At 36.1% G+C, this 26965-nt stretch overlaps 2 protein-coding genes across 4 annotated transcripts in view; both read left to right on the forward strand.

Moving 5' to 3' along the window:
* Nucleotides 1-26965, forward strand: part of LOC101704620 (olfactory receptor 10J3-like) — a 475677-nt gene that overhangs the window by 233814 nt on the left and 214898 nt on the right. For all 3 annotated transcript variants that reach the window (XM_087190972.1, XM_087190974.1, XM_087190971.1), the window contains exon 2: nucleotides 448-616. The gene's annotated coding sequence lies outside the window, so the exon portion shown is untranslated. The remainder of the gene's footprint in view (nucleotides 1-447; nucleotides 617-26965) is intronic.
* Nucleotides 15552-26965, forward strand: part of LOC106010595 (olfactory receptor 10J5) — a 33148-nt gene continuing 21734 nt past the window's right edge. The window contains 1 exon segment of the mRNA XM_087190985.1: nucleotides 15552-26965. Coding sequence (XP_087047111.1) covers nucleotides 26896-26965 — 70 coding nt within the window. The 5' untranslated portion in view covers nucleotides 15552-26895.

Consider the following 26965-nt stretch of genomic DNA (forward strand, 5'->3'; position numbering starts at 1 on the left):
TTTTAGAGACAAGCAACTTCTCCAAATTTCCTCCCGCTGAGCACATACCCAACACCCTCTCCACTCTTCAGCCCCAAAGTAGTGACTCAGAGTCTAGTGTTGTTCCAGGAGGCCAGAGTTTAGTTTTGTTCCACAAGAAAGGAAGCAATGAGCTGAAGATGGGTGGAAGTGATAAAACAAGTATGGAGATTTGCATTATCTTTTTGTACTCCCCCTTTGTTCCTTACTGTAAAAGACCCTTGCCCACTTGTACGAGAGGGGTTGGTGATTTGAGGTAAATGGGCCCCTCCATCTACTTAGAGCTAGCTTTGAATAAATCCCTTTTTCCTTTTTTATGAATATATATGGCCTCCTTTGATTTGGTTGGTGGCAAGCAAATTGACCTGAGTATATGAACCTAAGTGGCCAGTAACAAAGAACTGGCTCCCATCCAACTTGTTTCCACAGAAATCATCCTCTTGCCCTAAGACAGTCTTGGAGTGAGTTCCCACAAACTACTCCTGCCTCAGAACCTTCCTCACCAAAGGCTTCTGGTTGATCCAGCTCAGCAATACTCCAGGAGAACTCCCAGTTGGCATCCGGGGTGATGATGGAGGATGGAGAGGACCGATAATCTGTGAGTGATTTTTCCAGGACCCTCTTTTGAGCTGCTAATAAAAAGCAAATGGTGAGGCTCTAGACTGGGAAATCAACATGATTTATTTATTAGACATGAGCAATGGCCAGAGCTTCAACACTGAGATCCAGGCTTTGTTATTGGGACAAGTGTGCTGCAGAGTTATGAATAGATTGAGGGGCTCATCTGGCCACATCAGAAGGGCCTCACTTCAGTGTCCAGGCTTCCTCCATGGTCATGGTGGTCTTGTGCTGTGTCAGGAGTTCCTGGGCCATGTGGAAAGTCTCTCTGAACTCAGGTATAAGGCATTTTCCCCTCTTCTAACCCCAGCCATTTAAAACAAAGTTCGATATCCATATTCTATATGGTGATATTGCTTAGCATTTAGTCATGCATGCTTTCCCCTAACCATCACTTTTGTGCATGGCCATTGTGCGTCATGCGGTATGTAGGTTTTGCCTTAACTTTTTTGATGAGCTACATGCAGTACTTGCAATCTCCCTTGTGTTAAATGGTCATGACTGGGATTATAATAATTCAACTTTGCTCTTTTCCCAGATTTCAAACTGAAATTCCTTCATCACAAGGTGTTTATTTTTCTGTTACCACTAGTTCCTTCATCTTTTCTATTTTTTATTTTTTTTTTTGGTACCAGGGATCAAACTCAACCTTGTGCTTGCAAGGCAAGCAGCAGCACCATTGAGCTAAATCCCCTTGCCCAGTTCCTTCATCTTATTAAAATGCTATACACTTCATTTTAATTACTCTCTTTTTGACTGCTTCCTCTTTTCTTTTTTTTGCCAGCTCTTTATTCACTCTTATTTCTCATATTGTTACCAGCTACTCAGATCTGTACATTCAGGTATATTTGTTGACTGCTGACCAAACCAAGGAGGCCATTTATTTTGATGTAAAGGAAAAAGGCTTTATTCAAAGCTAATGTAGCTCTGAGGAGATTGGCCACAAGTCACCACCTCCTGTGTCCAGGTGTGTAAAGGCCCTTTGTAACAAAAACAGAGGGGAGGGAAATACAATGAGATAGTACACATCTCCAGAATTGCTTTACCATTCTCAGTCATCTTCCATTCTCTCCCTTCTCTGTGGAAATGAAAGTGGGCCCCTAGTTTTGGCTATAAGGAGGTTGAGGTCTCTCTGGTTTTGAAGGACTATTTCAGTTTAAGGGATCTAAAGAGTCTTCCTGAGCTTCTGTACTTACCTTTGTGGCTTTTAAATCTCATTGAGCCAGAAAAGTGATAAAGTACAGATATAGCTGGAGAGAGCCAGCAGGGACCATTGTAGTGATTTCAACCCACTTTTAATATCTAACCTATATCATTATTTTATATCTATTTATCTAATTATCTATCTATCTATCTATCTATCTATCTATCTATCTATCTATCTATCTATCTTTTTGGTTACTTTTTTCCCCTAGGTGTTTAAGACCAAGTTAAAATGAGACTTGTGTTAATTAAAATTAACCTCTCTCTATACATATGTTAAGGTCATTAAGCCTTCTTAGGGTTTACTTTTGGGCCAGGTGTACAGCCTCTTAGTTTTCTGTCAGTGTCATCTGCCATGATGGGTCATGGTCTTGCTTGACCATGTGGCTTCCTGTGGAAGCATGGGAGATATTTTCCTCTTTGGTGACTTTTCCTTTGAATACAATGTCATTTGATTGACTCTTGTCTAGAGTCTAACAGTCTCCCTGCTCAGGAAGTAGGTGACTCACCAGAATTTTAGAGAGGTCTTCTCATTTCCTGGGATGTTTGAGCCTAAACAACTTTACCATCATAAACAACTTTAGCTTGGAAGTCATCAAGATGATAAGATGTTTTTAAAGTTTTGTATCTTTGAAGGCTTGTACACTTGGGAAACACAAATATATTTAACATACCATGAGATTGGCACTAGTTAACATCATAAATATATAGAAATCTTTAGATATATTTACATAGTTTTTACTTTTAAGACAAAATTCAGATAGAGTTACATGATGTAACTGCACTGAAAACAGTTAAAGGACATCTTTAGAACTTTTATAAGTTAAGGAAACAGTGTTACTCATCAGAAGTAGACTTAGTAGCCAATATATAAATGTATCTCTTTTAAATAAAAGGACCAAATTTAAAGAGATGTTAAAAATATGGATCATTTTATATGTTTGAAGGTCAGTATGTATATTGTATAAAAGACAGCACTTATTAGTAATGTTGTATATATTAAACTTATGTAGTCTTAGCTCTACGAATTTAACTTTAAAGTTTAAACTAACAGTATATTTTGCATATATATTCCCAGATATAAAGGTAATGTCATAAACTAATAGTTGTTTATTTAACCGATCATCAACTGATTATTAAATATTTTATAAACTAGATTTTAAATAATCTTTAACTCATAAAACTGTATTTTTAATAACAAAAGCCTAACAATGGAAAACAAAAGAAATTATCTTAGTATAAAATAGAACTGGGTTTGTTTTTTAATATATATTAATTGGTACATTTTAGGTATACAGTACATTTACATTTATCATTGGGTGCTTGTACCTGAACATGATGTATCATGGTTCTTATTTTTTTTCCCCATTACCTATGCGCCCTTCACCCCCACCACCCTTCCCTATTTACATAGACTTTGTTTCCATTTTTTTTTCTTTCTCATACTTTTTCCTTTCCTTTCTATCTAGTTTTCTTTTACCAAGAGCATCTTAATATCTTAAGAAAATCTTATTGTTTCAGACATAGAAAGCTTAATATTTTAATTATAGCCAACTTAAATATAATAATTTATTTAATAATGTCACAGTAAGACTCTGGGATGAAAACCAGGGAAATCACTCATCAGCGGAGAAAACTGAACAAATTGGTTGAGGCAGCTGCTTTTTTTAGCCACAGAAGAGAGTCTGGCAGTTTCCCAAGTCCAAGAGGTTCCCCACTTATTTATCTTAATTATGTTAGAAGACTCTTGAGAACCAACTCATAGCAATTAACAGTCTTAAGCTATATATTACTTTAGCCAAAGAAAAACTCTTAAGTTCTTGTACATAAAAAACAATACTTTGTACTTATATAAAGTCAGTTTCTGATCTTATCTCGATTAGCTGACAACCTATACAAAAACATGCCACCATCTTTAAAGACATCTTTACTCTTACCAACCAGTTTAAATTAGCTTCCTGGTAAGCTATATAAGCAATAAGCATTTGGACTAATATCATGAGTATCTACTTGTCTATAAGCCAATTTAGTAGAACTTTTTGCCCTACTTAAGCATATGGAGGATAATATATACCTGAAAGTTAATACATTGAAGCATGCACATAAACCTAGTCATATATAACCTTTATGTTATCAAACCTTGAGGTTTTTTTTATCAGTGAGCCTCATGTAAACCTAGAGCTTACCAGTGTTTTTTTAACTCTCTAATATTTTAAGTGAATTTGGCTACCCTGAAAACTTATGTAACTTTTTTTGGTGATCAATCTCAAAAGTGCCACAAGTTTCTAAGGACAAATATAAAGGAAAAATGAAATTGATATGAGCTCAACAAATCTTTAGTGAAGCAGCTGCACATATCTTTACCATTTGTTAATGCAGATTAAATAGGCAGGTGAACAAACAAGAAACATGTAGAACACACAAAGCAATTACTTTTAAATCAAAGTGCACTCTTAGATGTATTGGGCAAGTTGAACTACAATAACCTTTTTATAGTTTTAGGTTTGTAACTATAAATAGACTAGGCAGAACTTTCCCTAGGGGGTATTATAGCACTTTTTAGGTAAGTCATAACAGAGATCTCTTATAATAAGTTAACACCAATAAAAGTAAGAAGGGGAAAGAGGGAAAAACCCTTCTATGGCCTGAAAGCAAGGACTGCTTAAAGAAGAGTCCTAGGCTAATGGTTTACCCTAAGTTTTAGAATAGCTATTATCACAGTAGAGGCTCCGTGGGGCATTCTTATTAGAGTTACTATGGTAAACTGCTTCTCTGATTGCCAAGCTGTTTTTTATGCAAATGTTCTCTCCAAAGGGACAGATTGTTAAGGCTACGGTAGTGATTTGTATATTTTTCTCTGGTAACCACTTTTTTCATTTCCCAGGGGTTGTTCAGGCCAGCTATCAGTGTAGAAAAAGATTAATTTTTGTTTCTTTGGAGCCTGGGTTTCAAAGGAGTCCTAGCTATTAAGTATGCATTTTAAGGAAATGAGGGAAAGTTGAGTTCCGCATTGAGCTTTCTCATATTGAAAAAAACGAAGTGGGAGGAGGAATCTCTGCCCGTCTTGCTCGTTCTGTCTCTTTACCTGAGGCCTGTCCTGTCCAGTCCAGTGCCAGCAGCGGTGAGCTGGAGGTACTCAAGGAAATGAGACCAGAGCCAGACTGCACCTCTTCCTGGTATCTGTGCCCGTTTTCTTCTTGTTTTTTGGCTCATACTAGCTATAGGCTTTTTTCTGCTCCCAGTTAGCAAATTTCTGAGTATACAACTAGATTACCAGCCTGGCAATAAACTCCAAAGAAAAATCATGACAAGAAAGCAGTAGTCCCCTAGAGACTAGGGACTGTGGATCCCTAGAAGAGTCTTCTGTTCTGCTAATGTAATCATCACTGTTGTGATGGCCCCACATTAAAGCCAGCCAGCCTGCCCTGTCTAAGCAGCATTCCTGAGAGGTGGTGGAGAGTTGAAGGGAGTGGAGATTTTACCTAGTTCCCAGCCTTATCCTAACAGCAGAAAGACAGACAAATTGAGAATAAAATTTTCTCAGGTTGGGCGGGTCTTTTTGGTCTTTAGTAAAACATGCCTCCAAAAAATTGAGAAAGAAAACAAAAACATTGTCAGGAGGAAGTTGGAAGAGGTTTAGCAGCAGTGAAATGTTGATTCTCATTATGCTTATGGTGAGTTCACCGAGTCATTCACCCAGAGCCATTGCCACCTCACTAGTGGAGGATCAAACCAGAAAGGAAACCTAGGCAGAGCAGGCCCTGCACTACCTTCCACCAGTATGGAAGGGGGATCCATCAGGTCACGGTGCCCCAGTGAAACTTGTCCTTTTATATTTTACAGCAGCAGCCATGCTAGTCATCTTTAAGTGGCTGAGGAGGACCTGTGTTTTTATATTCCTACCACCAGGGAAATAACAGAGGAGATATAAGGCTATAAGGCTGTTCAGTTAAAAAAAAAAAACCCAAAACAAAGCAAAACAGAAAGTGCAAATCTCTGTCTCCCAAGTAGAAATACTGTTTAGCAAGAAAATATTGCAAAAGGAAAAGATAATAACACTACCACTTAGGATTTACGTCCTATTTATCTCAGATCTCAGTGGGACCTCAATGATGTTACTGTAATCTCTGTATGAACTGAGTTTGTGGTTCCACAAACAATGTAGAATGAAGTCATGAAACAAAGGAGGAAGTTATGACAGTTTCATTGTCAATGATAATAGTCTATTACAAGGGGGTTTTGAGCATAAATTTTAATTAGGGGTCTTGATACTATATAAATAGGTGAAGTGTAGGCTGGGGGATCTGGGGGGCTTGTTTCAAAGGAGATAAGTTCAAAAAGAAACAGACTATCTTGTATTTTTAATGTTTCCTTGAGAGTAGGTCTAGGTCCAGAGATAGGGAGGAACTGTTAAAGCCTAATTTAGAATATCCTGTATAAAAGTTTTTTTTTTCTGGAAGAGTCCTTATCTCTTTATTCTTATCCCAACCCTTTATTCTTTGTTTTTTAGTTTACTTGTACATCTCTAAGCTTTGCTTAGCTGCTTGAATTAACTCTCAACCTGGGTGGGCTATTTTCTTTTATCCAGTGCTACCACTAGACTACCACAGACTGGCTACTCATAATAACTAAACTAAACTAAACTAAACTAAACTACTACACTACCTTTTTCATCTTGAAAGAAATCTAGGCTTACTAGCATGACATCTACAGCCATTCACAACTTGTGAAAGCCATCTATTGGTCTGTTCATCCTTCACAGATCCTGTTCTATGGTCAAATCCTTCTACTTGTGAATGCACATGGATGCTCTGGGTCTCTCCTTTCACATACATTGGCTCATTCTATCCTCTGTATCTGAAAGAGCTTTCAGACATATCTCTGCTTCTCAAAACTCCATCTTAGAAGTCTAGCTCATATGACATTTGCTTCATGAAGTCCCTTCTGATCCCCCAATAAGACAGAACATTTTGATCTTCTGAATGCCATCCTGAAGAAGTATAAAGGTTTTGGATTTACCTGGGCTCCACATCTTTTCTCATTTTCTAAAATTTAACCTTTGAAAGCATTCAAACTTTTTGGACCTGGTTTTCCTCATGTATGAAACAGGAATACAGCTGTCATTTATTGGGTTTTAGTGACTAGTAAATGCACACTATGTAGTATGGTGCTTTGTGCACAGTATACACTTAAAATCATTGTTTTCATTATAATATCTTCTGATAATTACAAGAGCACCTGTCATAGGTATTTATCTGTAAATATACACCTTGGTAAGGGTAACATCTAAACAAATAGATTTAAAGTATTTTATCCTCTTTATTCATCCATCCATTACCTACTATTTTGCCTCATACATAGTAGGGACTAAATAAGTATTCAATTGAATTAAATAAGTGGTAATGCACATCTGTATTTTAAATTTTATTTTAAAAAGTAAAGAGACAATTCAAGGAAAAGAAATGAAAATATTTACTGTGAGTCAAGCAATTTGGCATGCTTATTCCTATGAAGTAAAGATTCTTTTACAAATTATAATATGAACACTTATCTTGACACATTTAAAGTCCCCAGTTGAATAGTGTTCACTATACGCATAATGATGTACAATGGATCTCTAGAATTTATTCTTTCTTTTGCACTTATTTATTTATTTACTTATTTTTGAGATTAAGTCTCATTATGTAGTTCAGGCTGTCCTTGATCTCACTCTGTAGCACAAGCTGGCCTCAAACTCATAGTTATCCTCCTGCCCTTGCCACCCAAGTGCTGAAATTACAGGCATGCACCACCATACCTGGTTTAGAATTTACTTATCTGTCATAACTCAAAATATATACCTGGTAAACTTCAACTGATCATTTCTCCCAGTCCCTAGCCATTACCATTTACTGTTTCTTCAAGTTTATTTTAGATACCTTCTATGACTAGAATCATTACTGCTTGTCTTACCTAGCATAATGTCTTCCCAGTTTACCCTTGTTTCATATTTTGAAAGATTTTTTAAAGGTTGAGTAATATTCCATGGTATGTAACTATCACATATTATTAATTCATCCTCTGAAGGACATTTAGGTTGTTTCTGTGTTTTGGCTATTGTAAGTAATGTTACTGTGCATATAGGAATGCTGCTTTCTCTTCATGATCCTGATTTCATTTCTTTTGGGTAAATACCCAGACATGGAATTGTTGGATTAGATGGTAGTTACATTTTTAACTTTTTGGAGAAAAGTTCATTCTATTTTTCAAAGTGGTTGGACTATTTACATCACCACCAACACTGTATGAAGGTCCTAATTTCTCCATATCCTTGCCAACACTAATAATCTCTGTTTTTAAATAGCCCGGTATGAGGAAATATCCCATTAAGGTTTTGATATGCATTTTCCTGATAATTAATGGTAATAGGGATTCATCAAAAGAGCACTGAAGATAGTTTATGGGGAATCACAGTGATCAAATAGGGAATAATTTGAACACCAATATAAATAGTGGAAGTAATTATAATCCATTGACTAAAATAGCAAACCATTAATCTATTATGATATATGTGAGTAAATAATACAAAAGTGTGAAGAACTAAACTATTTTGCCAGAAAATATTATCTTAATAGGACAAAAGAATGACTTCAAAGTGAAGATTATTGATTTGTAACTTTAATAAAGTGATTAAATATTAGTAGAAATAGGATAATTTGGAACCGTGTGCCTCTTAATAGCATGCAACGGAAAAAGAGTGTTTCTTCTGCCTGCTTAGTAACACATGACCTGACTCTAAAAATGATAAAATAGCAGAACAACTAAAATTTGGGAACATTCAACAAAATAACTGTTCTGTAATCTTTGAAATAGTATAGGTAGTAATGAACAAGAAAGAAACTGATGATTTTTCCACGTTCAGAGAGATTAATTGGAAGAGACCCCCAAATGCAAACCTTGATTCTGTATTTGATTCTTTTGTTATAAGAAATAAGATTGATATATGAGGGAAAATACTGACTGAGATCTGAGGCAATATTTAGATGATAGCAGTATTAATGTTAATTGCTTGATTTTGATATTGCTTTGTGGCCATATAGGAGAATGTTCATAGAGAATACTGACATATTTGAAGGTGATGCCCTGTGTTTCAGCAACTTACTTTCCAGTAGTTCAAGAAAAACGTTACTGTAATTTTAACTTTTCTATAAGTTTGAAGAGAATAACAGGAGAAGAGAGAAAAAGTGGCACAAGATTTTGCCTGGGAAGATAGATGAGCCAGGAACAAAGGAAAAGTAAGAGAAATTAATTGGGTCATGGAAAAAATTGGAGATGGGCATCTGCAGTCTCTAAATGGACAGTAAAATTGGGTGATCAGTCATTCTGGAGACACCCACCTGTTTAGAAACCATGCTCTTGATCAGGTGGAGAAGGAGAGGTAATCAGAGCTAAGAAAAGGTAAAGTGATGAGGGCCTCTAATTCTCCTCCTGCTTCATCTTTTCTGGAATAAATCATTCTTTCTCAGGTCCTTGGGAGAGTGGACAGTAACAGTCATGGGGCGTCAGAAGCAAGGTTCCTTCCAATTCAGAAAGGGAAGCAATGGAATTGTGATGTACAGTACTAAATGCTGCGTCTTAATTCCTGCTTTCTGACAATAAGTATTTAGAGGAGACAGTGATTGTTGAATCAGTATCTTTAAGATCTGATTAATTATGTAAGTTCCCTTTCCCTAGAAAATACTCAGTAAAGTATTTAAGATAAAATGGTACAGTGTCTCCAACTTACTTGCAACTTTTCTGTAGGTCTGAAATTTTGTTTAAAAATATAAGTAAATGTTAGAGGAATAGGAATGTAAATAAATGATGAAAGAATAGAAAATATTGGGTCTATAAGATAGACTAGCACTAGAAGCTCAGGCTGAGAGAAAGGCAGGGGCCATGAAGGGTTTATAAGTTTACTTCTGATAACTTTTAAAGTCTTAGGGTTATGTGAAGTATGGTCACTATGAATTCAGGAAAAGATTGAACTAAGAGATTACTGGCTTGGAAACATCAGGTAGCACAGAATTTAGGAACAACTCAAGAATTTCTTACTGTGACTTCCACTGGAATGCTATAGAGATTTAAAGACATTTAACTATATGGACTCTAGAAACAGATGCCATAGCTGATATGACTACTTGATTATGATTGTGTGTGTGTGTGTGTGTGCGTGTGTGTCTGTGTGTGTGTCTATGAGCATTAAGCCAAAGCTGAACCATTTTGAAATAATAGAATGATATTATGTTATAAGAGGGAATTAAAAGTACATTGAAATCTTCATACCCTTCCAGAATATCTGTAGGAAAGAGAACAACAAATATAGATCAAATGTAAGCAGTTTGGAGAATATGCCAAAGAAAGGAACTTGCATGAGTCAAGGGTAATTGATGTTGTGCAAAGACGGGGAATTGCAGATTCCAAGGACTTGACACAGCAATTGAAAAGTCTTTTAGAAGTCTAACTATTAATATTCAGGCACTAAATTTCTAAGAAACTCTGTCCTTCTGAAATTGAATTTATCAATAATTGCATGTCCTTGAGAAATAGTGAATTTTACTTATTCTATAAATAACTTTTACTTTAGAAACACTAGAGAGACTAACTCACCACCTTCTGAATTTTTGCTATAATCTCTTTCAATAAAGTCCACAACAAGGAAAAGAGAAAGTATCAGAGAGGATGGTTGCAGGAATCACAAAACACAAACACCAAAAAAAAAAAAAAAAGAAAAATGTTATTCTTATTAGTGCATATTAGAATAATGGTTTTGTTAATCATATTTGTGCATGCGTATAATATAGTTTGATTATTTTCACTCACCCATTACCCTCCTCCTTCTTCCTTCCCTCTTATGCTATCTCCTTCCTCTTCTTTAATAGTCTTCCTTCTACTTACCTATTATTTCTCATTTTTTCCCTTTGTTTTTCCTAGATTCCACAAATGAGAAAAACTGTGATACTTCTTAGCTTTCTCTGTCTGGTCTATTTTTATTAATGTGATGATTTCCATTCCAGTTTCATCTATTTTCCTATAAATCACATGATTTCATTCTTCTTTATGGCTCAGTACTATTCCATTGTATGTATGTGTGTATATATATATACATATATATACACACATACATACTATGTTTTCTTTATGCATTCATCTATTGATGGGAGTCTGGTCTATTTCTATAGCTTAGCTATTGTGAATTATGCTGCAAGAAGCATACATCTGCCTGTATTACTATATTTTTTATTTTTTATTTTATTTTGTAAAAATTCTTTTATTGGTACATTTTAGGTATGCAACACAATTATATTTCTCTTTGGGAACTTGTACCTTTACATGATGCATCTTGGTTCTTATTTTTTCCCCATTCCTAGCCCTCCCTTCACGCCCTCCACCCTTCCCTATTTACAAAGACTTTATTTCCATTTTTTCCATTTCTCATCATTTTACCTTTCCCTTCTTTCCTTTCCCCTGCACCTCCCACTACCCCTACCACTTTGGACCTTTTCTTCCTATTTTGCATTACCGATTATTCATTCTAAACATTGGTACATTTTAGGTATACAATATAATGATATTAATCGTTGGAAATTTGCACCTTTACATAATCTCTCTTGGTTCTTATTTTTCACCCTTGCCTAGCCCTCCCTTCAACCCCTCCATTCCTCCCTATTTACAAAGATTTTGTTCCTATTTTTCCATTTTCTCATATTAATTCCATTCCCTTCTATCCTTTCCCCTACCCCTCCCACTTCCTTCCCCTTTGCCCCTTTTCTTCCTATTCCACATTACCTATTATACATTTTAGATGTTATTTACACTTTCAGTTTCTCACACCAGAGAAACTATTTGGTATTTATACATGTGTGTCCTATTTATTTTACTTAAGAGTATCGCCTCAATGTGTATCCACTTAGCTATAAATGTCTCTAATTTCTCATTTTTTATGGCTGAGTAGTATTCCATTATATAAGAAAACCACATTTTCTTTATCCACTCTCCAGTTGATGGGCATTTGGGCTGTTTCCAAGTTTTAGCTATTACAAACTGTGCTGCTATGAACATGGATGCACATATATCACTGTGGTATGATTCTTTTAATTCTTTGGGGAAGATCCCCAGCAGTGGAATAGCGGAGTCAAATGGGACTTCCAGTCCTAGTTCTTTGAGGCATCTCCATACTGATTTCCACAGTGGTTGCACCAGTCTACACTCCCACCAGCAATGGAGCAGGGTTCCTCTTTCCCCACAGCCCTGCCAGCATTTGTTATTGGTTGATTTCATGATAGCAGCCATTCTTTCTGGTGTGAGGTGGAATCTCAGCATTGTTTTCATCTGCATCTCTCGAATGACCAGTGATGTTGAACATTTTTTCATGTATTTATTTTGTATTTCTACTTCCTTGTCTGAGAAATGTCTGTTCATTTCAGATGCCCATTTTTGGATTGGGTCTTTAAATTTGGGAGGTCTGATCTTTTTAAGTTCTTTATAGATTCGAGATAGTAGACCTTTCTCTGAGGAAGAGCAGGTGAAGATTTTTTTCCCACATTGTGTGTTGTCTCTTCACACTGCTGGTGGTTTCTCTTGCTGTGCAGAAGCTTTTTAATAAGAAGAGATCCCACTTGTTGATTGTTTCTGCTAGTTCATGGGCAACTGAGGTTTTGTTCATAAAATCTTTTCCTACACTGATGTCTTCAAGAGTTCTACCTAACCTCTGTTCCAACTGGTTCAGCGTTTCTATTTTAATATTTAGATCTTTAATCCATTTCGATTTTAGTTAGTGCATGGCAAGAGATATAGGTCTAGTTTTAATCTTTGGCAAGTTGAAGCCCAGTTTTTCCAGCACCATTTATTAAAGAGGCTATCTTTCCTCCAGTGAGGGTGTTTGGCTCCTTTATCAAAGATAAGATAGCTGAGTATGTCTGGCATTGTTTCTGCATCTTCTAATCTGTTCCACTGGTCCTAAGATCTGTTTCTTTGCCAATACCATACTGTTTTTATCACAGTAGCTTTGTAGTATAGGTGCAGGTTGGGGATTGTGATACCCCCTGCCATGTCTCTGTTACCTAGAATTGCTTTTGCTATTCTGGGTCTCTTCTTGTTCCAAATGAATTTTTGGATTGTTTTCTCAAGATCCGTGAAGTATGCTGCTGGGATCTCAATTGGAATTGCATTGAATGTATATAGCAGTTTTGGAAGTATGGCCATTTTCACTATATTAATCCTTCCTACCTAGGAGCAGGGGCTGTCTGTCCATTTTCTGATATCATCTTCAATCTCTCTTTTCAGAGTGCTATAGTTTTCAGAGAAGAGGTCTTTGATTTCTTTGGTTAGGTTGATTCCTAGGTATTTCAGTTTTTTGGGTGCTATTGTGAAAGGAATTGTTTGCCCTATTTCTCTCTCAGTGAGCCTGTCATTGGTGTAGAGGAAAGTTATTGATTTTTGTGTGTTGATCTTGTAACCAACTACTTGACTGAATTTGGTTATTAAGTCTAGACGACTTTTGGTGAAGTTCTTGGGATCTTCTATATAGAGTATCATGTCATCTGCAAATAATGACAATTTGACTTCTTCATTTCCTATCTTTATTCCTTTTATTTCTTTCTCTTGTCTAATAGCCATGGCTAATGTTTCCAAAACCATATTGAAAAGGAATGGTGATAGTGGGCATCCTTGTCTTGTTCCTGATTTTAGTGTGAAGGATTTCAGTTTTTGACCATTTAGTATGATATTGGCTGTTGGTTTTTCCTAGATGGCTTCTATCAGTTTGAGGTAGAGACCATCTATTCCAATTTTCTGTAGGATTTTTATCATAAATGCATGTTGGATTTTTTCAAATGCTTTTTCTGCATCTATAGAGATAACAATATGGTTTTTGTCCTTGGCTCTATTGATATAGTATATTCCATTGATTGATTTGCATATATTGAACCATCCCTGCATCCCTGGGATGAATCCCAGTTGATCAGGGTGTATGATCTTCTTGATGATCTTCTGCATTCTATTTGCCAGTATCTTATTAAGGATTTTTGCATCTATGTTCATTAGTGAGATTGACCTATAGTTTTCCTTTTTGGTTGCGTCTTTCTATGCTTTGGGAATCAAGGTGATGCTTGCTTTCAGGAATGAATTTGGGAGTATTGCTTCCATTTCAATTTCATTGAAGAGTTTAAACAGTAGTGTGCCTGTGTTACTATAGAATGCTGACTTTAATTCTTTCAGGACTATACTAAAGACTGCTATAACTGGATAAAACATTTCTCTGTCTCCATTTTTTTGAGGAACCTCTATACTCTTTTCAATAGTGGCTGTACTATTTTACATTCCCCCCAACAGTATAGAAGGGTTCTTTTTTTCCTTGCATTTTCATCAGCAATAATTGTTGCTGTTGTTGTTTTCATATTCTTAATGAGAGCCGTTAATAGTGACTGAGGAGAGATAGAATCTCAGCATACTTTTGATTTGCATTTCCCTAATGGCTAAAGATGTTGAATATTTTTCATATAAATTATAGGCTATTTGTATTTCCTTTGATAAGTGACTGTTCAATTCATTTGCCCATGTACTGATTGGACTATTTTGGTTGTTTCTTGATTTCTTTATATATTATGGATATCAATACTTTGTGGATGTGTAGCTTGAAAAGATTTTTCTTTCATTCTGTAGGTTGTGTCTTTACTCTGTTGGTGGTTTCCCTTGCTACAGAGAAAATTTATGTAGTCTCATTTATTGATTCTTGCTATTATTTCTAGTATTATTAGTGTCATGTTCAGGAAATGTTTGTCTATGGCTATGATATTATAGTTTACATTTAAAATATCCTCCAAAATTCTAGTGTGTGGAAGGTGATTCGATTGTAAGTCACTTAATCATAACAGAATTCACTCAGTGATGAGTTCAGTAGCTAAATGTGCCATTAAGAGGTAGAGCCTGGCTGTAGGTGGGTCACTGAGATCATGACCTACAAGGGTGTATTTTTATACCCATCTCCTCTCTTCTTTCTCTGCTTCTATGGTCACCATGGGTTGACGACCTTTCCTTGACCATGGGCTGAAACCAGGTACCAAAATAAACTTCTCCTCCAGACAACCCAGTTATACTCATGTTCCAAAAGCATAGCCTAACAGATTCTTTCCCACATTCAACTCTTATCAAATGTTTTTCTTTTGATTCTTCAGATAGCTGTAATAAAATATTTTTTGGCATCTTAGAATTAGCTTGTGTTTCAGGATAACTGGGAAAGAGGGTATAGGGTTTTGTTTATTTTTTGCAAGGGTTATTAACATGTGATATTAATTTTAGGAGGCTGGCCCAAGTTGCAGATTTAAAATTATTTCTTTTCTCTTATTGGTTGACTCAGATTTAAGTAACATATATAATTTCTTATAAGTATTGACATATTCTGTAATAACTTCCTTCCATCTCTTTGCATCTTCAAAGTTTTCTATTTCATTTTTTTCTTTTATTTGGTATGTAATCTTCATGACTAAAACACTTGTTACACTGTCTGCATTTTATCAGTGTGTTTCATATTCTTATTTTCCCAGGAGGATAATCTACAAAATCCATCGCTCTCACATCTTTTATTATTTCAGTCTTTCCTCCTTCTTTCTCTTCTCCTCTCTCACTTTTCTTCCTTCCTTCCTTCCTTCCTACCTTCCCTCCCTCCCTCCCTCCCTCCCTCCCTCTCTTTCTTTCTTTCTTTCTTTCTTTCTTTCTTTCTTTCTTTCTTTCTTTCTTTCTTTCTTTCTTTCTTTCCTTCCTTCCTTCCTTCCTTCCTTCCTTCCTTGGATGTACTTTTTCTGTTATAGAGTCATACCAAGGATAATTTAAAAATATACCAATTATTAAACATTTATCCATGTACTGAGTGCTTTGAATATTTCTCTACTATCAATATTATTATTACCCTATTTTCAGATGAGAATGAGGGTTAGCAAGACTAAACAATTTTCTCAACTTTTCACAGTTGTTAGAGATGAGAACTGATTGAGGTAACTTGATTCAAGAACTAGTGGGCCTGAAATATACACAATACCAAGAGAAAGAGAGGACCTAGGAGTGCGGGCAGTAGTGCTAACACAATAGCTCACTCTAATCTCTCAATCTGCACAGTAAAACACATGTCCCAGCTGGCAGAGACAAAGGGTAAAAAAAGACAACTTATAAAGATCTGGCCCCTGTTGAAAACTCAGAAACTTGTCCCTGCTGGCCTCCAAAATGATTGGTCACTAAGTCAAAGCTAGTTGGACTAATCCTTCTCTTTACCATTCAACATCTTTTTTCTTTCTTTTTTGTTTTAAAATCAGAACAAAACAGGTATATTTTTATTGGACTACCTGATACAGAAGATAGTGTGGTATGATGGATGGATAGTATGAATGACAGATAATACGAATATATTTTATTTGAAATAAAAAAATGCTAACACAGCTTTCACTTAGAAACAAATTCTTGCATGACTGTATTACTGTGCAAAACAAAGCAGAAGCATAAACAGCCTTCTTTTTTAACATGTTATTGGAGAGAGGTAGGAAGACACTACTTGGTTTTTTAAAAACTAACCTCCCTTTAAGGCCTGGTCATAGAAGTGTAAACAATGTAAATGAATCCACCAGTATCAGTTGTCCTATCATATCTTTGTCATCTGTGTATTCTGAGATCACACATTTACCTGCCAATATACCTGGGAAGTGCTGCTATATCACAGTTACTTTTGAATTCTTGGCAGGCAGGACTAAGGAAGAGTAATTTGGAACAAGTTTTGCATCCTATTTAGAAAACACTAGTATTCTCTTAAATAACAGATTACAATAGAGAAATACTGCTTGGAAGTTACTCTTTTCACTTTGGTTCAGTTTTAGTTTTTATGATTTATAGAGCTGCTTGATTCATTTGCTTATAGTACAGTCGTGCCACAAAATATTAAAGGACAAGATATCCAAGATTCCTTCAACACTGCATTTTTCAAATTTTACTATATCCATAGTATGTCAGTAGTTCTCCTCATCCAACACCCAATCCTCGAAGTCTGCCGTCTTGGGCTGCTCTGGCCCAGCTCTCAACATTTTTTCTTTTCCCAAGGCCATCTGATTCTCTGTGGAAAAATAAAGAAGGATTGAGCTAAAAAAATCCTGCAGTTATGACAGGGTGCTGCATGGAAGCATCCCTCATTGTCTGGGTCTCAATCTTTTCATGTGTAGCCAAATCTGTGCCCTTGGCAATCAGTTCCACTCCCATGGCAATGGAAATTCTAGATTCTTCATACTCTTGAAGCAATCAAATAGTGATTCAAGCTATCAAATAGTGATTCTTTATGCAATCAAATAGTATATTGCGTAAAGGATTCAGAAGTAATAGAAGTCTTGGCAAATTTTTTCCAGAGTTTACAGTCTAATTTGGGAAATAAGATTAAAATAAAGACGAGAACAACAACTCAAGATGGTGTAAACTAAGTTACTATATGTAATACAGGGATGAGGGTAGTGGTGTGCTGGTAAATGTCTAAAAAACCAGCTCTCAGGAAAAAAATATCTGATTTTTAGTTGGTTTATTACTGAGATGAAGCTATTTTTCCATAGCATATTTCAGTCTACCAACATGAAATTGTTGAATATGGAGCTGGGGAGTAATGTGTGTACAGTTGTTATGGGGAGTTGGTATGAGGAGGCTCCAGCACAGCACTGGTTATGGGCTTTCTGAAAGGGATGGAACTGAGGAATGAGACTGTGGTAAGAGGACTTCATGGATATGGCAGGAAATGAGATGAATGTTGAAAATACTTCTAAGAAATAATTGCATTTGAGGCCACAGAGATAGAAACAAGTGATTCGACTCAGACCACATGTTTTGATGTTTATAGACTGTAGATTAAGTTCCCAGATTTTCCAAGTCTCAATCAATTCTGATGTTTCTTGTATCACAATGAACTCACCCAAAGAATTGTGAAGTCTAGTAGTGACAGATTTGCAGGGATATGCAAATCTTACTTGCACCCAATTCAGAATTTATTAAAAATCAACTTTGATAAAATACAATCCAAAATAGTATAATACAATATGATTTGAGACAGCATGATATGACATAGTACAATATAATGCAATACAACAAAGGATGAATAATATAACAAAATTTACCAATTTTAAATATACATTTTGGTGCATTTTGACAAATTTACACACCTTTATTACCGAGAGTACAATCGAAAGTTTTCCTTCATCCCAATAAGTTTCCTGTTTTCTAGTCAATTTCCTAGCAGTTCTGGAAAGTACTGATTTTTTTCTAGTACTGCAGATTCAATTTGTGTTTTCCAAAGTTCCATATAAATATAGTCATACTGTATTAACTGTTTTGTGTCTGACTTCTTTGATTCAGTGTGTTTTTATGATTCAGCTATGTTGCTTTTTGTATTAGTAATCTGTTCTTTTTAGTGCTGAAGAGTGTTTCACTATATGAATGCATCATAATTTGGACATTTGGTTGTTTGCAGTTTTTGGCTTTTAGGAAGACAGCTGCTAGAAACATCCATATATAAATATATCTATGTGGACACAGTGTTTTCATTTCTCTTGTGTAAATACTTAGGGAAAATTACTGAGTCATGGAGAAAGTATAGACTTAACTTTCCAAAAAGCTGTGACATTGTTATACCACTTTATATTCCCACTAGCAAATTTTAAGCTGCCCAATTCCTTCATCCTATTGCCAACATGAGGTAGTAGGCCTTTTAGTTTCAGCCACTGAGTGGGTGTGCAGCAGCATCTCATGGTAGATTTATTTTTTGTTTCTCTGATGGCCAGTGATTTGGACCATCCTTTCATGTGACTGTTGATCATTTTCATCTATTCTTTTGTTAAATGTTTGTTCAAATATTTTGCCAATTTAAGAATATGTCATAGGTTTCAAGAAATTTTTTATATATTCTGGATACAATTTTAGACATGTATACTGTGAATATTTTCTGCACTCTGTGACTTCTCATTTTGTTTTTCTAACAATGTCTTGTGAAGAGTAGAAGCTTTTAATTTTGATGACATCTTATGTATGATTTGTTCCCTTATGGTTCATACTTTTTTTTTTTTTGTACTGGGAATTGAACTCGGGTCCTTGCACTTGCGAGGCAGATGACGGAACCACTGAGCTAAATCCCCGGCCCTGGTTCATACTTTATGATACCTATCTGAACTCATTGCTTATTTCAAGTTCCTGAGGATATTTTATTTTTTCTACAATTTAAGGTTTTATCTTTATATATGTTTAGGATTCCTTTTTAGTTATTTTTACTTTTGTGTATGTCATGAAGTAAAGTTTAAGGTTTATTTTTCCTTACATGGGAATTTGATCATTCTAGCCAAAGTTTGTTGAAAGCACCTTACCACTTTATAAAAGTAATCAGTTGCCCATGAAAGTGTGGTTCTTTTGGACTCTACATTTTGTGTCATTGTCCCCTTGCACTGAGACCACAATATCTTGTAGAGTCTTCAAATGAAGTAAGGTGAGGCCTTTAGCTTTTTACATTTTTTTCTAAATTGTTTTGGCATTCATGATTCTCTGTATAACCATATACATTTTAGAATAGGAATATGTTTTACTATCCTAGCTAGAGGTTTGGATGCTCTAAATTTCAGTGAGTCATTTTTAATCTAGAAAGTGTGAGATTTATAGGAGATATGATTTATAGCACATGTGACTCCAAAATGTTGCAACTGATTGACTACAATAATGGTGAATTCATTGAGGTAGACACAAAAGTTGAGAAAAATTGATGTTTGTTTTAAAAATATACATAATTTATTGTGACAGCATGACACACAATTAGAAAAGTCAAGAGAGAGTGAAGTCGGAGATTTGGGGAAAAGTTTGGTAGTGGAAATAGAGATTTAAAAGCAACATAGACATAAGAGGCATACACTGCACCTGCCACCCTGGAATCATTGCTCAGAGGCCAGCATGGGCCCTGGACCACTCTGTACGGGCCATGTCCCCAGACCATGCCATGCAGGCACCCAGTATGTGAATCTGCACTGCAGAGGAGTGGGGTGGGGTGGGGGGAGCGGATAAAGGCCATGGTTATGAGCTCCAAAAGATAGAGCAGAAGTGAACAACAGTGAGAGGACCTCTCTGAGACTCTGCAATGAATATCAAAGCCCACTGGGAAAGTGAAGAAAATCTCTGCAATAAAGGCACACTGGATCACTGTGGTTGGTGAATTGGTGAGATCAGCACTTGCATAGAGACCTGGACTTGCTTAGGGGGGAGGACAGCTGGAACCTGCAGTAGAACCTTGCAGAGTTCAATCCTGCAGGAGGTCAGGGACATCAACTTGTGTCTTGCAACAAGAAATCAGCCTGAATCTCAGTGGACTACAGCTGGCTTGCTGAGACCAATCAACATAGATCTGCACACTGCTGCTCATGTTGTCTACCTTGACAGCAGCGACATACTCTGAAGGAGAGCCTTTTTTTTTTTTCTTTTTCTTTATTTATTTTTGGTACCGGGGATCGAACTTGGGTCCTTGTGCTTGTGCAGAAGGCAGCGAAACCACTGACCTAAATCCCCGGCCCTTCTTTTTCTTTAAAAAATATGTATTTCTTTTCTTTCTATCTCTCTCTCCCTTCTTGTTCTGCATTTACCTCCCTCTTTGTACCTGTTCCTGTTCCTGTCTTATTTTGGATTGTTTTTCTTTCTTTTTCCTTCTCTTGATTGTCATTATTATAAGAAGGTGAATACAGTTTCTAGCTTCCCTATTGCTGTTAGTTTGTTCTGTTCTTGTCTTTGTTCCTTCACTCTGTCTTTTACTCTTGTCTTTAACAGTTTCTCCCAAATTTGCGTGATCTTCCTGTGTCCTCTAACCTCACCTCTAACCTTTTCCTCTCCTTCTATCTCTTTATTCCTAGCTCCACAACACCTTCTAAGTCCTCATCCCAAAGGGTAAATTTGCTATATTGAAAGGTTTATTTACTGCAAACTTATTTTTGGCTGGTCCTCAATTTTGATCTACTTCATGTGGTTAAAGGTGACAGATTAATAGCTACCACAAATTGTCATTTCTAAGCTGTGTTTGATGCTATTGTTGATGCTGGTTTTATCACTTGGGCTAAGGTATCCTGATTGATCTAATCAGTTGTCCTCCATGGTACAATGAAAATTAGATTACCTAAGAGTCATTAGAGACTCAAAGCCTAAAGATCAGCTATACCTGGAAGACACCTCTGAGAAGTAATTATTCCATAAGAGTTCTAAATACAAGCAACAATGATACTCACAATAAGCAATGTTGAAGTATCAGCCCAGGAGTTAAACCAAAAGCAGCACCACCAACAAAAATAGAAATGAGAAGAAACCTAAGCAAGGTGCAAACCTAGACTTCCAGCTCACCACAGGCAAATTCTAGGGGCAACACAATGGAAGAATCTGATAATCAACCCCCTGGACACCCTGAACTGATAGCATGGGAAGAAACAAAACAGATGAATGAGGCTGTAGAAAAATTCAAAACAGAAAGAATTTCCAAGATAACTACAGAGGTGGTAAGCAGAAAGAAAGACATGATTAGGAGACTCTAGAATGGAAACAGATAAAAAAATAGATGAACTCAGGACAATGATGGAAGCCATGAATGCCCAGCATAGGAAAGAAATAGAAACCATGAATGCCCCATATAGGAAAGAAATGGAATCCATGAAATAGATTCAAACAGATATCCAGGAGATTAAAAACTCCACTGAAAGTATTTGCAGCAGAATGAGCCAATGTGAAGATAGAATATCAAATATAGAAGATAGGATTGCAGTTAGTGATCATGAAAAGAGATTTCTTAAAAATAGTAAGGGACCATGAGAAATCGATCTAGCAGCTACTAGATGATGCAAAAAAGAATAACATAAGACTAATAGGAGTCCACAAAAAATAGGAGAAAGTACAAGTGACATAAAAAAACTGTTCACAGAAGTAATGACAGAAAACTTCCCAAGCAGAAGAAAAGAATTTGACATACAGCTGAGTAAGGCATATCAATTCCAACTATTCATGATAAAAAATCTACACCTAGACATATAATGGTAAAGATCCCAGAAACCCAACAGAAGAACAAAATCCTACAAGCAGTTAGATAAAAGAAACAAATCACATACAAAGGGAAGCTCATCAGAATCACAGCAGACTTTTCAACACAAACCCTCAAGTCATGGAGAGCCCAGAGTGAAGTATTTTAATCCCTAAAACGCCCCCCCCAACCTAGATTGTTGTATCCTGCAAAATTATCTTTCAAAATCGATGGGGAAATTAGATACTTCCATGACAATGAACACCTGAGAAACTTTATGAATACCAAACCAGCTCTCCAAACAATTCTAAACAATATCCTAGAAAAAGATAATGAGGGTCACAACTCCATGAGACCCAACAGAGTGAAGCCATCAGGCAAGGCAAGAAACTAAAGGGAAAGGGGGAAAAATAAAAAATAGCCAACAACAGGAAAATATCATCACAAGGAAAAGTCAGTAGGTTTCAATTATAACCATTAATGTTAATGACCTCAATTCACCAATCGAAAGAAATAGACTGGCAGAATGGATTAAGAAGCAAAATCCAACAATGTGCCGTATACAAGAAATATGCTTAATTCAAAAAGAAATTCATAGACTGAAAGTAAAAGGATCAAAAACAGTTCTCCATGTGACAGGAACATGGAAAAAAGCAGGGGTAGCTATTTTATTTGCAGACAAGGTAGATTTCAAACCAAAACTAAGAGAGACAAAGAAGGTCACTACATCCTTGTAAAGGGAACAATCCAAGAGGAAGAGATGACAATCATAAATATATATGCAGCAAATAATAGTGCTCCCAACTATATAAAACAAATATTAATGGACATGAAAAACCACATAAGCACTAATGCAATTGTACTGGGGGACCTCAATACTCCACTGTCACAAACAGACAGATCATCTAGACAGAAAACCAACAATGAAATATTACAACTGAACCAAACTTTTGAACAAATAGACTTAATAGATGTCTACAGAGTGTTCCATGCCACAAAATCAGAATACACATTCTTTTCAGCTGCACAGTGGTCATTCTCCAAAATGGGCTACATGTTAGCTCATAGAACATGTTTAAGTAAATGCAAAGGAATTGAAGTTATCCCCTGTATATTATTGGACCATAGTGCAATTAAACTGGAGATCAATAGCATAAGAAACCACAAGAATTTCATAAACATCAATTATTCATTTTAATCATTTTAATCCTTAATTACACTTTCAGTTTCTCACACTAGAGAAACTATTCAGTATTTACACGCGTGTCCTATTTATTTCACTTAAGAGTGTGGCCTCAATATGCATCCATTTAGCTATAAATGACTCTAGTTTCTCATTCTTTATGGCTGAGTGGTACTCCATTTTATAAAAAAACCCCCACATCTTCTTTATCCAGTTTCCAGCTGATGGGCACTTGGGCTGTTTCCAAGCTTTAGCTATTACAAACTGTGCCACTATAAACATGGGTGCACATGTATCACTTTTAATTCTTTTGGGAAGATACCCAGCAGGGGAATAGCTGGGTCAAATGGGACCTTGAGCCCTAGTTCTTTGAGATATCTCCATACTGATTTCCAGGTCCAAAGTAGTAGGGGTGGTGGGAGGGAAAGGAGAAAGGAAAGAAGGGAAAGGAAAAATTATGAGAAAAGAAAAAATATGGAAATGAAGTCTATTTAAAAAGGGAAGGGTGGAGGGGGTGAAGAGCACACAGGTATTGGGAAAAAAATAAAAACCAAGATACATCATGTACAGGTACAAGCACCCAATGATAAATATAAATGTATTGTATACCTAAAATGTTCCAATAAAAGATTTTAAGGAAAAAAAAAGAATTTCATAAACACATGGAAATTGAATAACACTTTCCTGAACAACCAATGGGTCACAGAAGAAATTAAGAAATTAGTTTCTATAATTAAATGATAATGCCAATACAACATGTAGGAACCTATGGGACACAAAGCATTTCTATGAGGGAAATTCATAGCACTGAATGCCCATATTAGGAAAACAGAGTGAGCTCAAATAAACTATCTAATGCAGAACCTCAAGTTTCTAGATAAAGAAGAGCAAGATAAACCCAAAGCTCATACAAGGGAGGAAATTAAAAGATAAGAGCAGAAACCAATGCAATGGAAAGTAAGAGAACAATCCAAAAAAAAAATCAGTGAAGCCAAGAGTTGGTTCTTTGAAAGAATAAACAAAATTGACAAACCCTTAGCCAACCTTATCAAAAAATGGAAAGAAAAGGCCCAAATCCATGCAATTAGGAATGAAAAGGGTGAAACTACAATGGACCCTGCAGAAATACAGACAATAATCAATACCTACTTTGAGAACCTATACACCAATAAGATGGAAAACACAGAAGAAATGGACAGATTCCTAGATATGTATGAATTACCAAAGTTGAACAAAGAAGACTTAAATATTCTAAACACCCCAATTTCAATCAGTGAAATTGAAAATGTAATTAAAAATTTACCAACAAAAAAAAGCCCAGATCCTGATGGATTCACTGCTAAATTCTATAAGAAATTCAGGGAAGAGCTACTGCTACTAATTCTCAAATTCTTTAATGAAATTGAAAGAGAAACAATATTCCCAAATTCATTCCTAGAAGCAAGCATTACTTTGATTCTGAAAGCAGAGAAGGACCCAACCAAAAAAGAGCACTACAGGCCAATCTCTCTAATGAACATAGATGAAAAAGTCCTCAGTAAGATACTGGTAAACAATACAGAGGATCATTAAGAAGATCATACACCCTGACCAAGTGAGATTTATCCTAGGGATGCAAGGATGGTTCAATATATGTAAATCAAGAAGAGTAATACAGTAAACTAACAAACTTGAGGTAAAAAACCATCTCAATAGATGCAGAAAAAGTGTTCAACAAAATCCAACACCTATTCGTGATAAAAACCCTGCAGAAAATTGAAATAGATGGTCTTTATCTCAATCTGGTAAAGGCTATCTATAAAAAATCAACAGCCAACATCATACCAAATGGTCAAAAACAGATAGCTTTCACACTAAAATAAGGAACAAGACAAGGGTGTCCACCATCACCACTCCTGTTCAATATAGTTCTGGAAACATTAGCCACAGCAATTAGATAAGAGAAAGAAAGAGGAATAAAGATAAGAAAGGAAGAAGTTGAACTGTCATTATTTGCTGCTGCTGGTACTCTGCATAGAAGACCCAAAAACCTCTGTTGAAAACCCTCTAGAATTTTTGATAGATTTAGTAGAGTATCTGGATACAAGGTCAACAGCCAAAAATCAATAGCCTTCTTGTACACAAATAACAGACCCAACGAGTGAGAAATTGGGGAAAAAATTCCTTTCACAATAGCATCCAAAAAATGAAATATCTAGGAATCAATCAAATGAGGGAAGCAAAAGACCTCTATCTTGAAAACTATAGCACTCTGCAAAAAGAGATTGAAAAGGATATCAGAAATTTGGAAAGATATCTCTTGCTCCTGGGTAGGAAGAACCAATATAGTAAAAATGGCCATACTCCCAAAACTGCTATATAGATTCAATGCAATCCGGATTGAAATCCCAACAGTGTATTTCACAAAGCCAGAGAAAACAATCCAAAAATTCATTGGAACCAGAAGAGACCTAGAATAGCAAAAGCAATTCTAGGCAACAAAGACCCCAACATGGGCAAAAGATTGTCTTGAAGACAGCACATGCCATCATGGTATACATGGAAGGAGCAGATTCATGGAAGATATCTACATGGATGCCAGGAGGACAGAAAAATGATGTGGTGTCATGGAAACTAAAGTCAGAGAATGTTTCCATGAGACAGGGATCAAAAGTGTCAAAGCAGAGAAGGATGAGAAAAAGAGAAAAAAGCACAGTCTGATAGCTTTAGCAATGGATGTTGTTCAGTGACATTTGAGCAAATGGTTTCATGGACATGAATATGATGGAATCCTCTTTTAAGGACTCCTAGTGGGTGAGAGTAGAAGCATATTTTAGTAGTTCTAAAAATGAAGAGAGAACAATGAAATGATCACTGTAGAGAACCATAGGATGCCTTCCACACAGTTTAGATATTTTAAACAAAGGGGGCCAGTGTGCTCTGTCTCACATAATTACATCAGATTACTCACCAGATGTCAGTTGGGCCCCAGTAAGCTGACTCCTTCCTCCTCCTTTCAACTGTACTGCTTTTATTCCCCTGTCTATACTACCTCAAGTTGTCATAATCCTTTTCTGTTGAAACTAAAACATTGAAATAAACACTTTCTTTCTCAATCACAACTCCCTTTCTGACTTCACTCAGAAGGACTCCTGGCATCACCAAAACATATTTCTTTGATGGAATTCAAATGATTCATTTCAGATCATGGCAGAAGTTTTTTGTAGTTGTTTGGCTTTGAGGGTATGATGACATGTCTGGGCCATATTACTTCTCTGAAATCAAACTTTTATCCTCAGAATTCAGGTGAGCACTCTGTGACAGGTCCTTGATGACCTTGTCACCAAATCTTGCCACCAGTTTTCAGTCTGTGTCCTTTGAGTACTTCATACTGCTGTAACATTTTGTCCTCACACACTTACATTTATGGTTTTATCTGACATGTACTTTACTGGTTTTCCTTCTTGTTAAGAGGATTTAAATAGTGGCTATGTTATTGATTGGAACAGAGCATGACTTTCTGCTTTTTTCCCAGTTTCTCTTACTGACATCACTTTGGTAGCTGTGAGGTGAGCATGTGCTCAGAAGTCTTTTTCTTTTTTAGTAAATAATTTGCTCTAATGTGGGTAATTTTCAGGTGCGTAGATCTCAAAAAGGCATAAAAAGGTTATTTTCTCAGGTGCAAGAACCCTAAACATAAGCTTGCTACTCACAAAGGAGGAATTAGGCTCACTCTCTCAGTCCAGATATCATTTTCCCTTGTTTGAAATCCAATTGCTGATGAGAAGCTTCCCTCTGATAATTCCCTTTATTGGTTTCAGACTGATAAAGCAGAATGCAGAGAAAGAAGTTCATGGAAGTAACAGAATTTGTCTTCTTGGGACTTGCTAGCTTTGGAAATCATC

Source organism: Heterocephalus glaber, unplaced genomic scaffold (genome assembly GCF_053883595.1).
Source record: "Heterocephalus glaber isolate CG9 unplaced genomic scaffold, H.glaber_assembly_v1.0 deba00001561, whole genome shotgun sequence".
NCBI classification, from domain to species: Eukaryota; Metazoa; Chordata; class Mammalia; order Rodentia; family Bathyergidae; genus Heterocephalus; species Heterocephalus glaber.